General features: G+C 39.0%; 1 protein-coding gene across 1 annotated transcript; it reads left to right on the top strand.

Annotated features, from left to right (window-relative positions):
* Window positions 1-998: 998 nt before the first annotated feature.
* On the top strand, window positions 999-12,547 carry LOC105044212 (uncharacterized). The gene is made up of 5 exons (XM_010922034.3): window positions 999-1,076; window positions 1,512-1,568; window positions 1,658-1,755; window positions 11,540-11,856; window positions 11,942-12,547. Exons 2-5 carry the CDS (start codon window positions 1,560-1,562, stop codon window positions 12,364-12,366), a joined length of 849 nt encoding a protein of 282 aa, XP_010920336.1. The 5' UTR covers window positions 999-1,076; window positions 1,512-1,559; the 3' UTR covers window positions 12,367-12,547.
* The last annotated feature ends 1,468 nt before the right edge of the window (window positions 12,548-14,015 follow it).

Below are 14,015 nucleotides of genomic sequence, written 5' to 3'. Positions count from 1 at the left end.
TTGACTCATGACCATAACAAAAATATTATTTAATTTTATGAATCAAGACCATTATTTCACATCCATCTCATATTCAATTCCAATATTCCGACTTCTCTATCCTTCTTGAATCAATATCTCTGATCCCTTCTATTCTCCCAACCCCTAAACATAGTAAAAAATTTAACATATAATCATCTACAATAATTATAAAAAGGATGACTGATAAATATGATCATCCTCTAACCAATTTACTTTGTTTATTTTTCAATCACTGAAGCTAATAAAAAGCCATAATTGTTTTAGATAATGACACATTACTTATTATGATGCACCATTCATTTTCATGCAATTGCAAATGTTGCTTGATCTTTACGTGGACGACATGACTATAAAAGCAACAACCATGCATGCTTGTGCCGGGCACTATTTTATATGTATTATATGCAAATACATTGAATTGATTGTTCTCATTTATCTTGTTTTCCAACTTAAAATATCCTTCTATGTTTTCTATATTATACATTTATTCTTAGATAATCATGCTTCAAGAAAAATCAAAATTCTAGCTGTTAAAACAAGAAAGAAAATATTTGATAATGATTTTTGTTTTCAATGAAGCAAGCCTTCCCTGGGTGGATTGGTTTGGGTTGCTGGGACACCGGCCCAACCGGTCGGATCAGAACGTAGCAGACTCAACTGGCGGTCTAACCGAGCCGGTGTGGTATCCCGAAGCTTCTTCCATCAGATCAGAGTTTTGCATGCGCGTCCCCACATCGTACCGGGATTGTATCTTTCGTTCGAAAAAACGATTTCCCTTCCTTATTGCGTTTCCGCCGTTCGATCGCTCAATTATCGCTTCGAGATTTGTGCAAAGAAGCCCTCGGGGTGCTTTGCGATCCGTTTGGAGCGCGATAAAAAATCAATCACTCTTTCGCGTGAAAGATACAACCCGAACCCCTACGTCCACCGGCCAGTAACCTCTAGAAGGTGGGTCCGGACCAACCACCTACGCGGAGGGCAACGGGACTATAAATTGGCTCGAAGCCTTCATTTTTTCCCTGCTCTTTGTCGCCCTCTGACCTCTGGCTTCCCAGGTACGCTTATTCCATCTTTCATCTTCTTCGTTTATTTTTTTTGGGCCTCCCCCCTTGCCTATTTTGCATTATTGTCTGATCGCAAGTGCGAGCTTTGGTTTTCCTCCTCCCGCCCTTTTTATCTCCGTTGTTCCGCCCTTTGATTGGTTCTTTTTCTTTTCTCTTCCTTGAAGTTGCGGAAGAATCTAGGGTTCGAAAACTGTGGCATGAGATATTAAGTGTGGAATTTGACATCATAGCCCTTTTTTTGGTTCCTAAACAAATTTCTATTTTTTTTCTTGAGAAAATGTATGAGGTTTTCTTCGAGACCTTTTTTTGGGTTAAGGTAATTTATGCTTGTTGGCATCATCTTGCATCTGTCAGCTGGTTTATTCGTAGGAAAAACAGGGATGTAATGTTGAAGATGTTTTCACCATCTTGCTATTTCCATTTTAGGTTTCCTTTGTTTGAAGTTTCGGCAAAAGGCTTTGGGCTCCTAGAAAGATGGCAGAGGTATTAACCTTCAGATCTTATTTTAGCTTCCCTATGCTTATTTGGGACTCTGGATTGCTTTAATTGAGACTGCTACCTTATCTGTGCAGGACGGTTACAAGGTCAAATTGAATGTCTATGACCTTAGCCAGGGGCTTGCTCGCCAGTTCTCAACTTCATTTTTGGGGAAAACTATTGAAGCCATATGGTAAGCATCTATTGCTGTATTCGCTGAATCTCTTTATAACTAAATTTGGATGAAATAGGGTAAGTGCTTGCTTATGGTGTTTAATCGAGTTCTAAGATAATCAATACCATATTTTAGAATGGGCAAGTCGTTCATTCGGAAAATTGCCTTAATCTAAGTTAGTTGAAAACATGTTGACTAGCTCTTCTTCTGATTCTTCTTCGTCTTTTGTCAAATTAATTTTGTTATTGAATTAATTTATTTTTGATAATTTTATGCCATATAAGTTTCAAAATGGAAGCAATCATTGCAATGTTAAAATGTTTAATTTTGGGAAAGCAAAATAGATTTTTCCAAGGTGCGTAATTTTGGTACTGAGTATCATACTAGTACATGACCGGTATAGCATGGTACTGATTTGTATCGTATAGATATTTTGGTGTGCAAATGCATACCTTTTGATGATACAATGTTTTTTTTTTGTTTAATCTTCTTTTTTTTTTTTTTTTGGTTTTTGTGGATTATGTAAGGTTTATGACATTTTATTGTGGCATTTTAATTGATAGTGAACTTTTTTGAATAATAGTAGGCAAGGCTTTAAATCCCATGGAACGGGGCTGTCCCAATTTTTTCATGGAACAGGATGCGGCATTGTCCTATCGTGTCCCAGCAGTTGGTACAGGTGATGTTCCAAAATATCCTGATTGGGACGTTGGGAGCCTGGGACGATGGCGGGATAGTCATGTCCCAACATATGGGATGGTATTCTATTTCAATGTCTCATGGGACGTCCCACTGGGACTTGAATCTTTTGATAGTATGACATTTTATTTTGTTTGTAAAGTCCCATCTATGCAGCCTTTTTGAATAATAGGATGGCATTTTATTTTGTCCATAAAGTACCATTTACAGTGGCTCAAAGTAGGGATGGGAAAAATATGATTCGATCTGCCAATCTGACCCGTGTTCTACCTGCCATAAACATGTTTGGGTTTGGGCTAAACAGGTTTGGGTTGTAAACAGATCAATCCGTTTAACTTGTTTATTATTTGGGTTGGATTCAGTTTTTACATATCTAACCTGTTTAACCTGTATAAGTTTTGGGTTGGACCAAATTAATAATGTATGGGCCATTCAATTTATTGAGTTGTGGGCCGGTGGGCAGTTGGGCTCCTCCCAGGTGGTGCGTAGCGCGTGCTTATTTTTCAATTCCTAGGTTACCCTCTTTTTGTAATCTCGAATCTGTGTAACCGTGTCCAAATGTCAAATCCAGCGCGGTGAGGGTTTACTCATCTCCTCCCTTCTTTGCGTCGCCGTCCACGAACACCAAACCGATGGGGGGCTCCGCATGGGGGATGGACACCAGGCTGCGCATGAGGACACCGACAGGACACCGACAGTAGCGACGAAGGAAGGGGAGGTGAAGGAGGTGGGAACAACATCGACCTCGGTGAGGTCGGGGAATCGGAGGGGGGGAGGTGGTGGTAGGGGAAGGAGGGTGAGGGAGCGATGGAGGTGATTGAGAAGGAGTCATCGCTTGCAGATGAGGGAGGTGGGGCTGTGGAGGGGTCAAGAAGGGTACTGAGAATGCGGCGGAGAAGCTCATTGGAGAGGAGGGCAGTGACGTCAGGGCCAGCCGCCATTGACGGTGCCGAAGGGGAGGGATCTAGGGTTAGGGTTTCATCTCCGAGCTGCATCTTCAGGACCACATGCTTGAGGGGTTGGTTGCCGAACCAGAAGTCAGGCTAGCTTGCCAGACAGCGTTGGGTGCTTTGAGGATGCATTTAGGGTTCCGGTGGGTCTCTTCGGCTGCGGCGGTGGTGCAGTTGGATGAGGAGAGGGCGGCCGATCGGGCGGAGCTGGATGTGAGAGCGCGGCGAGGGCTTCCAGTCGGGCGGGGTTGGAGGCGACAGTGCGGCGAGGGCGGCCGATCAGACGGGGCTAGAGGCCGGAGAGGAGGCCGAGAGCACGATGAGGGTGGAGGTCGGAGAGGCGGTCGGGTGGAGATGCGGCGAGGGTAGAGCTGCAAATTGGAGACGAGTAGGTTTTTTTTTAAATTTTTTTTAAATGGGTCATAAATGGGTTGGACTTTATTTTTTTAATGGGTTATAAACGGATCATAAACAAGTTGGGTCGGATAACCTATTTATTAAGTAGGTCAGGTTCGGATTTTAAAACCTGATCTGTTTAAATAAACAGGTCCAGTTCGGGTTCAGAGTTTTTTTGACTTGATCTGTATCTGACCCAACCCGTTTATACCCGACCCCACCTGATTGCCACCCCTAGTCCGAAGAAGAAAGAAGGAAAGAGCAAGAAAAGGAAGAAACAAAGGAATGAAAGAATAAGAAAAGGAAAGGAAAAAAAATATAGGGAAGGAGGAGGAAAAGGAAAGAAACATATGAAAGAAAGAAGATAAAGAAGAAGTGAAAAAGGATTCAAAGAAGGAAAGGAAAGGAAAAGAGAAGTAAAGAAAGAAATGGAGGTAAGATAGAAAAATGAAAGAAAGAAAGGAAAGGAGAAGAAAAGTAAAGGGAGGAGGGTAGAAAGGAAAGAAAAGGGAAAAGGGAAGGGATAAGACAGAAAGAAAGAAAGCAAATAAGGAAAAGGGGAATAAAGAAGAAGGAAAAAGGGAAATAAAAAAGTATGAGGGATCCAAACTGCTTGGGAGGTTCTGCTTGATTTGGGCTGGTCAGACCCTTTACTAAGCTGAACTCTCGAACTGCTCAATACCATGCTAGTGTGGGTTGCTTTGGTGTACCTTGGTTTTTTCTATTGGCTATGGGAAAGGGGCTAACTCGTGAAAAGAGAGAATTTGATTGCCTTTATATTTTATGGAGGTTTAATTTGACTCAAGATGGATTGAAATTTGATCACAGTAAGCTATATCGGGCCTCTATCCACATCTAGGCATTCTATGTCTTGTCACCATCCTTACAATGATGGAAAAGGTGAGACACACTTACCAATTGTATTTTGCGTGTTTAGATGCAAATTGTTAAATGATTGGAGACAAACACTATATACATAGCCAATACAAGTTGTATCATTGGACTATTGAATTGGTCGCATAGAAAAATGTTGTCCTTGAATGTTGTTAAGGAGCTGAACCACATCCTGATATATGAACTACTGTATCCTAAATTGTGTTAAGGAGAACTTGGAAGGTATATGAGCTTTTACGGCTACTTTAAATCATTTAGGTGTGGTGAACTTGATAGAGTCATGCACTATGACATTTGGGGATTCCAATTCCTAGACTGCATCCTGGTAGGAACTTGGAACATGCCTCACATACGCTGATGAACTTGAGATGTTGCACATGGGGAGTGAAACAGAATAAGGGAGTGAAACAGAATAAGGGCGTCTTTCTGGATTCAAGGAGGTGAAAAAGCCTTGTTAGGATTTAAAGAGGCCTAAAACCTCAAATGGTTTGGAAGAATTTTTAGAATTACGGGAGAATGTATTAGATGTTCCAAGCAGCTGAAACTTGTGGTTTTATTTCATGGGTGAAGTCATTTATTGTAGGAGTTGGTGGCTGAAACTTTCTAGAGCTGCTACTCTTGCAGACAAGGAAGCTGAAAAAGTACTCCATGCTAGAACTTTTTCAAGAGCTAGTGATGATTAACTTTGTGCCTAGCAAAAACTTGCAAGGACGTCTATTGTCAAGCATAAATAGTCCTTGTGAAGCCTCTCAGGTCTTAACTTTCATTTTTCTGTAGAGTATTATGATAACAAACTTTTCTTATTTCGTAATAACATGGAAGTTCCCTTCTGTTTTGCTTGTTTTCAAACAAAGGTTCGAGTGAAATCTTGCACAATTTTTAAAAGAAATCAAAATCTATAAAAAAAAGGTGATGCAAATTAGTTGTTGATTAGATTGCATGTTGTCATATGGTGACCTTGTTAATTTTCTTTATCTAGTTAACCTTATTTATAGCCACTTAATTACAAATAGTGTGACAAGGTTAAATCGATTCTGCCTTTGGAAACCTTAATTCCAGTGAAGATGTCTTGTTTTGGAGGATCTGGTGTGCTGGGCAAGAATTAATGATAAGGTAGGACTACAAGGTTGGCTACAACTAGAGGAGATCATGTTTATGGAGGATTAGGATCCCTACATCACAGTTATGTTATTTTGGCATCAAGGGCATGGCTTAAGATGGGAGGGATACAATTTGAACTTGTGTTGGGAGTACATGCCATTGGTAGGCCAACATACTTTTGTGGTTAGGGTTTCAAGAACCACTTATTGGCCTTTAGGTTGATCATATGCTTGCTTCGTAGTCCTTGTGCTGTGGATAAAGGGTTGAAGTGCTTCATTTTGTGCTCGTGCCAATTCAAGTTGGCATGGTACATACATGTGTTTGCCGGTCATCATGTGCAAGGGCTTGAGGTAGACAACAATGGGTTTATGTCAACCTAAATTCGTCTTTATGGCATGTGCTAAATAGGTAGAGATCTGTTCACACAATTCTAGGGCATATGCTCCCATATCATGGTGATGTCTTGGTCCTTGTTGGCATGGTACAACATGGTGGATATGCATGACACATCACTATGGTTGGCACTATGGGACAGGTGGATTTTTCTTCATACAACCAGAGCATCGTAACGGATAGTCTTTCAAAACCTTTTTCTTTACTTGATAAATTATCTATTGTGGAGTGGAATGTTTCACATGTATTTGTCAATCCAATTGCGACCGCTATATGTACGTATATGGACTATACTTCTTTTCAGAGGAGAATATCTATTTGTCTCAACTCCAAAATTAATAATGCAGTATACAAATGAAGATCCACATCATTGATCATGATTTGTACCACTAAAAATGTCCAAAAATAAAAATCATGTGTTTTGATGGTCTTTAACCAAGACATCATGTAGACACAAAAATGGATAGTTTGTATTGTTCTAGTGTGCACAAATACATGATAAAGCATTTACTTGAGAATCCACTTTATTGATCATGATGTAAAAGTGTTAAAACATGTAGAGATTAAAAATGGAGAAAAATGCTTTGATCATAGCAAATCATGGTCTCCTATCATTTTAGCTTTTCATTTTTGCAACAATTTGATGTATAAGTTAGAGATCATCAAAACAAATGATTTTTTAAGTTTTTGGGCATTTTTAGTGGAATAGATCCTCATCAATGGTGTGAATTTTTGATTTGGATCTGCACTATTGATTTTGGAGTCGAGAGGAGTAGATACCATCTCCTCTTGAGAGGAGCAAAGTCCATCTCATTATATGTGTATGTATGTGTATATACATTTCGGGGTCATTATGTGGTGCGTTGATAGAAGACTTGGATTGATATGTATAATGGCATAAGTTCGAGCCTCGGGGCAGTCTGTGTTAAAAAAATGCCAAAGATTTAGGTGTGTTCCCTGTTTCACTCCTCATTGGACCCTGAATTTCCAGGACCATAACTCGGTAATGGCTTTTATATATGTATTTATGTTTGCGCTTATGTAGTATGTATGTATGTATGTGTGTATATATGTATATTTAGATGCATATATGTACATATATTGGATTTATTTTATTTGTTGTGTTAAGGGATTAGGTGGGATATATCTTGAAATCAATTCTGATTCTGATCATTGGAAAAGATCATGGGATTATGAATTTGAATAAAGTCAACAGGAAAAAAGGGGGGGGGGGACAATAGAAGCTATCATCTAAGAGATGCCCATGAATGTACCTTTCGTGGGTATATCTTTAGCTTAATTGACAAATTAAAAATTTACATCTAAATATTGATGGTATGCGTGTATCTATGTATATGTATGTAGGTATATATGTAGGTAGGCACTTAGAAAGCATAGATACTGGTACATGGTACAGGTACTTGATGATACGGGTACGTCGATATGGCGAAAATTAAAAAAATCATGATACTGGTACGGCTAGATATTTTATATTTTTATTAATATTTGAATATATATAATATTTAAATATTAATAAAAATATATAAAAAAAATTGAATCATATATATATTCGAATATTAATAAAATTAATTTCTCAAATTTCAACTAAATTTATAAGTATCATCATAAAAAACAAACAAATACTTGTAATTAACGAAAAAAAAAAAACTAGCAATCTAAATAAGTAGAATAAATCAAAATAGTAAGTCTTGATAATCAAATGATAATAGTTTTAGCTGCTTCATTCTCTGCATCATCAGCAAAAAACTTCTCCGCATTTGATTTATCAAGGGACAAACTTGCAATCTTAAGAATGCAGAAATAGGAGTACCGGTGTCGCACCGGAAACATACTCACACCGAAAATGTATCCGGTATTGGTATACGCTTGAAATAGGAGTATCCGTGCTTGATAGGTAGGCACATAATTATTGATGGTGGATGCAACTGAACAACATACCAATTTTCTTTTCATTTCATACTTATGTTGGAGCCTTGATGTTGTGATGGTTGAAAGCATGCGACTGGTATCAGCTGTTCTGCAACTGGGTTCTGCTAACAGCTCTCTACTCAGAAACATATATGAGAATGATTGATGGCGATCTTAGGTCTGATGTCTAGCATTAATTTGTGATGCAATGAATTTTAAGTTTTGATGTATAGATAACTCTATCTATTATTTGTTGATAGTGTTTCAAAACTGTTGACCTGGACAGAAGTGTTTATGACTGGATCAAGCATCAATAGACCAACCTGACAGAACTCTTTTTCTTGACTGGGTGGGTCAAGCATCAAACATTCAACCACAGTTGACCTATTGACCTGTCCCATCATAAGTAAAAATATAGATAAATGTCCAAAAATTTTGAAAATAATGAAAAATTTTGTGAACACAAATATAATTAATTATAAAAAATTGCAATTGTAATCAAATTACTTGGGTAGTGTCTACCGAGCTGGCTCAGTTTTTCCTCATACTACAGTTCAGTAGGCAGTGTTAGATTGATGCCTAGATGAAGGCATTTCAATACCTTGAATATGAGGTCCCATCCATATATGGCAGTTACAATATACACCCTGTCCAAAATGATGAAATAAAAGAGCCATTAGGTTGCATTCCAATGGAGAAGAATAAGATGTTAAAATAAAATGAGAATTAAGTTCAACCACTATTTAGGGAATGAGATGAACATAGAATATAATTGGAGTCTTGGATTTAAGCTTAGAATAAACTGTAGATTGAAGGAAAATAAGGGCCTGAGGAGGAGTCCCGGTAGGACATCTAGGACACTAGGACGGGATGCCATCCTGAGGATTTAGACAAAATCATTCTGCCAGCATCTCGATCGACATGTCTTGGGAGAGATGAACATAGAATATAATTGGAGTCTTGGATTTAAGCTTAGAATAAACTGTAGATTTAAGAAAAATGAGGGCCCAAGCAGGAGTCCCGGCAGGACATCCAGGACACTAGGACGGGGTGCCATCCTGAGTATTGAGATAGGATCTTTCTGCTAGCATCTCGATCAATATGTCCCAAATGTTGGGATTAAGCGGGATGGAGGCGTGTCTCGTTCTATGGGAAAACCATGATAGCCCCATCCAAAGGCATTTAAAAACTTGTGAGGGCCACAAACATTATATGAACGAGCAAAAAGACTTTCTTAATGTTTTGTAAGATTTTTTTATTTTTATTATTTTGTTTAAGCAAGACACATGAGGGCATGTGAATTTAAACTCTTCTTGTGAAATCAACCTGTGGATTATATTCTGTGTCATATATGCCATGTAAACAGTTGAAAGGATTTCCAGTCTTCCAAGTTAGACAAATCTCAGTCTATTAGTGAATGAGCTCATAGCCTCTTAGGATCAAGTGTAATGAGATTAAAATGAAACAAAATAAGTTTGAAGTGGAGAATTTAATTTGTTGATTTCATTCACATGAGACCAAATATCTAAAAGAGAGATATGAACCATTCCATATGCAGATTCACATTTCATAGGTAACTCCAGCAGATTCACATTTCGTAATTAGTCCTACTGGGAAATCTTTTTGCTGACAAGTGAAACAACCATTAGAATTTAGACCCATTTGTTAATAATGGATCGTTGGTTCGGCACATACGCAAGAAACATGGTATCCACATTTTGTGGTTTTCTTCATAACAAAGCGTATCACCACAAACTGATTCAAATTTCTAATTCCTGGTTATGGTACATAGCAGACTCCATAGACCATGAAAGAAACCCTGGGCTAAAATAAATGTTAAAAAGGGGAAGTTAACTGTGGAACCTGCAAAGCTTTCAACATTTATCATGAAGATGAGGTAGGTTGTTGCCACTTCTTTCTAAGTGCAGGTCTACCATGGAATTTGCAAAGATTTCAAAATTTATCATTGAGATGAGGTAGGTTGTTACCACCTCTTTGTAAGCGCCTATGACCCCTGCTGCTAGCAGCTGGCAGGTGATGGCTGACCACCTTGTGGTGTGGGAGGTCGGAAGAAGCAGTAGTATATTATGCTTCTCAGCTGCCAGACTGCTGATATCTGATGGTGATGCTTGAGTCAACTGAAGGATAAACATGAAACTGGAGCAGTTTGTTTGAGTTGCTAACATCAGCAGTTCAAATTGGTTTTAGCAGTTCGGACCGGTTAAGCATTTTGGGTCCAAATGTGACCCAACCTGCAGTACTGGCCGGTGGGTCAAGCTGGTTGACTTGTTTGACCTGAATGGTTTTTGAACACATTGAATTAGTAGTTGCTTGATAGTGGTACTAAACTTTTGTTGTGGACTCATAAGCTAAGTTATTGAATACAAAATATGATTACATTATTTAAAGCATTACATGGTATATGTGATAGTTTTTCATCTGAGCATTTTGTAACTATATGTTTTCTTTTTATATTCATGAACTTGTCATAGGGAGGAAGAAAAACGAACTCAGAAGATTGTAATTGTGTTTAAGTGACATTTTCCAATTTAGACTTTGGCAGGTTGGATGTTGGAAAATATTAATAGAACCTTGTGTGAAGTTTTATATCTTTTTGGAAGACAAAAATGCATCGTGAAGGAATAAGCTGCATGTTATTGGAATAAATCATTTTCAACCAATAATGCCACTGAAGTTTGTAATATTTTCTCAATAGTGGGATATATATTGGCATAAATTGTTGGACTGTTGAGATTTTCATCATGGTGTTTCAAGCTCTTAGTGTTGCTTAGGAAGTGAAAATTTGTCTCTTTTTTAGTCTGTCCATTGTCTTGTGCCTTGGCCATTGCACAATGAAGATTAATAAAATCTTGTTGGAGCTGCACTTGCGGCTTGTGTTTACAGAGAATCCAAGGATTTTGATGTAGTAGATGTATTATAACGTAAAAAGAATATGTATCTGTTTGGTGATTATCAAACAAAATATGGTAATTGTGGCTACAACGAACTCAGAATATTGTAATTGTGTCTGTCTAAGCGACATTTTGTAATTTGGACTTCGCCATGAAAGATGTTAGAAAATATTAGTGGAACCTCACATGAAGTTTTATTTCTTTTTGGAAGACAAAAAAAACAGCACAAAAGAGTAAGCTGCATATTTATTGGAACAAGCCATTTTCAACCAATAATGCAACTGAAGTTTGTAATATTTTCTCAAAAGTGGGATATGTGTTGCCACATGATCACCAATTGTAGTAGAGATCTCAAATTTCCTATCTTTTCCTAACAATGTATAGCATCACCTTAATTTGGTGAATTCCTTTTGTTTTTTTTTCCCCCACCATTTGACTTACATATGCATTTATTGCCAGCTTCTTTGTATGGTTAACTGTATTAGTCGGTGGTCACTAAGCTTTTGTTTTTTCTATAATCCATAACAGGCACACTGGGGTGGTAGCATATGGAAATGAGTACTACTTTGGCGGAGGCATTCAATGTGATCCTGCTGGAATGACACCTTATGGAACTCCGGTTAGGGTGGTGAACCTAGGTGTGACGCATGTGCCTAAGGAGGTCTTTGAGGAGTACCTGCATGAGATTAGCCCGCGCTACACTGCTGAGACCTACAACCTTCTCAGTCACAATTGTAACAACTTCAGCAATGAGGTCGTGCAGTTCCTGGTTGGTACCAGCATCCCTGACTACATCCTTCATCTCCCAAATGAAGTCATGAGCAGCCCAATGGGAGCGCTTATATGTAAGTCATCAATCCTCAGAACTTCATGGAATAGGTGGCATTATTCAGGGCTTTTAATAATTCATTCTCTTTGATGCATCTGCAGTACCCATGATTCAGCGGCTGGAAACAACACTGAGATTAGGTGCTGTTCCTCAAGCTCCCCAGTTCACGCCTCCTGCTGCTGCTCAACCATCTATACCAAAGAATATTGCATCAAGCCCATCCAAGGACGAGAGCTTGGGGCAATCTGACGGCCAAAAAGCCGATTCTGGGAGTTCACCCTTCAAGGCTCCAGAAGGTGGGAAGGCAGTCTCACCTTCTCTTGAAGCTGCTTCAGTTTCAGAGAAGAAAAAACCTCCAGTGAGTGATCCCCTTGATGCTCGCAGCAGGGTGCAAGAAGAGATCACAAGAGAGTTTACGGCAATCATGGCGACCGGGACGCTGCGGGCGAGTGAGGCGGCAGCCCTTGCAGCAAGAAGAGTGATGGAAAGGCATGGGCTGTTAAATGTGCCCATGCAGCAGAGTTAGGCTTGTGCCCAGGGATTTAGAAGACACACTGCTATTCTTCAAAGCAAATTGCTTTGTTCTTGTTTGCTGGATTAATTTTTGTGGAATTATAATGGATAAGATGTTGTGGACATTAAACTGGTTCCGCGTGACTGCTGCAAACTTTCTTATTGAAGGGAATCGAGCAAATGAACTTTCGGAATTGATTTTGCAACCTTTTGGTTAAGTTTTCCTGTTAGATTCCATCGCAGTGTAATTACTTTGTGGAATGACGGTGTTGGTTCATGAGATGCATTTCTTGTTTCTTTCTTTGAGCACATCGAAGTATGGGTATATTGATGGGATGTTGCTTTTTCGCATGCGCACATACACGGGTAGCGGATGGAGATTACCATCTCATGGTCTGAAAAAAAAAAAAAGACTCAATAAAATAGCGTCGACAGCTTAAAAAAGAGTTCTTGGAGATCAGAAAAGAACGTCAAAGAGGCCTTAAGTGGATGGTGGATGGTCTCATGTTTGGGGAGAATTATCTATGCTGCCACGCAACGCTTGCAGGTTGCTAACGGACGGGAATTTTTAAAACCTTAGGTTATCCGATTGAGTCATTCCGCTGTGGCCATATAAACGTGTTTCAAGATTTAGTTTTAGATATTTTAATTTAATCTGAATTTTAATTTAAGATAAATTTTTCATAAAATGATAGAATATATTTTGTATATTTTATAGTTAAATTCTACATGATCATTATAGATAATATTTTTTTAATTTTTATAATTAATTTAGATATTATTTTAATGAATGAAACATATCATAAAAGGACATATCCTATGAAATTGGCCAATACTTATGAGGTTTTTCAGTTTGGAGTTAGGTTTGAGAAATCAAAATGGCATATTGGGATTTTTTTTTTTTTAATGTTTGCAGTCGGATGGCATTAATGACTTTTTTGTCGTGTAAGTTCTATTATTCAATAAAATTTAATAATATAGTATCAAAGCCATACAAAATTTTATACTTGTAGTTTGTAGTTATCTTTTATTAAATTAAATACTACCGTATTATTTGCATTGGACCCTGATCATTGTTTAAAAAAATATAAATAAAATAGAAGGAAAAAGGAAGGACGGTGGATTTCCCGCCGTCGTCCTCCTGATGGTAGGGAGATAGACTCTCCGATAGCTGCCCAGACGAGCCGCCGTCGCGCTGCCATGCCAGACAGCCGTCTCCAACATCGCAATGCCGACGGTGTGATTTCCCGATCTCACCGGACGATCCTCCCTCTTCTCCTCTGCTGTACCTCATTTCGACCGGCGGTGAGATAAAACGCGAGGCTCATCGGCCGGCGGTGTGACGGCATTCCTCTTGTTCCTCCACCAATCTGACTCCGGCTTCTACTTTCCTTGCTTTCCTCCACCGATTTTCCATAGAGCCTCTCGACCGCCGATGATCCAGCCCCATGGACACCGGTTGTGGACCGACAGGCAGGCCACCGCCGGGGGAGGGGCCTTCGGCTTCTTGCTCTTTTCGGTGCTCGTGATCTGAGGAGGAGGAAGGAGAAAGGAGAAGAGGGTTTCGGGTTTCGACCCGAAATCGAAAACCCGATTAGGTCAAAAAGGAAAATTTGTAAATTAGTCCATAATGAGGTATTTTATTGTATAAAAGTCCTTATA

Source organism: Elaeis guineensis, chromosome 4, assembly GCF_000442705.2.
Source record: "Elaeis guineensis isolate ETL-2024a chromosome 4, EG11, whole genome shotgun sequence".
Taxonomy (NCBI): Eukaryota; Viridiplantae; Streptophyta; class Magnoliopsida; order Arecales; family Arecaceae; genus Elaeis; species Elaeis guineensis.
Note: the sequence above shows the minus strand (reverse complement) of the source record. Positions and strands in the feature narration are given on the sequence as shown.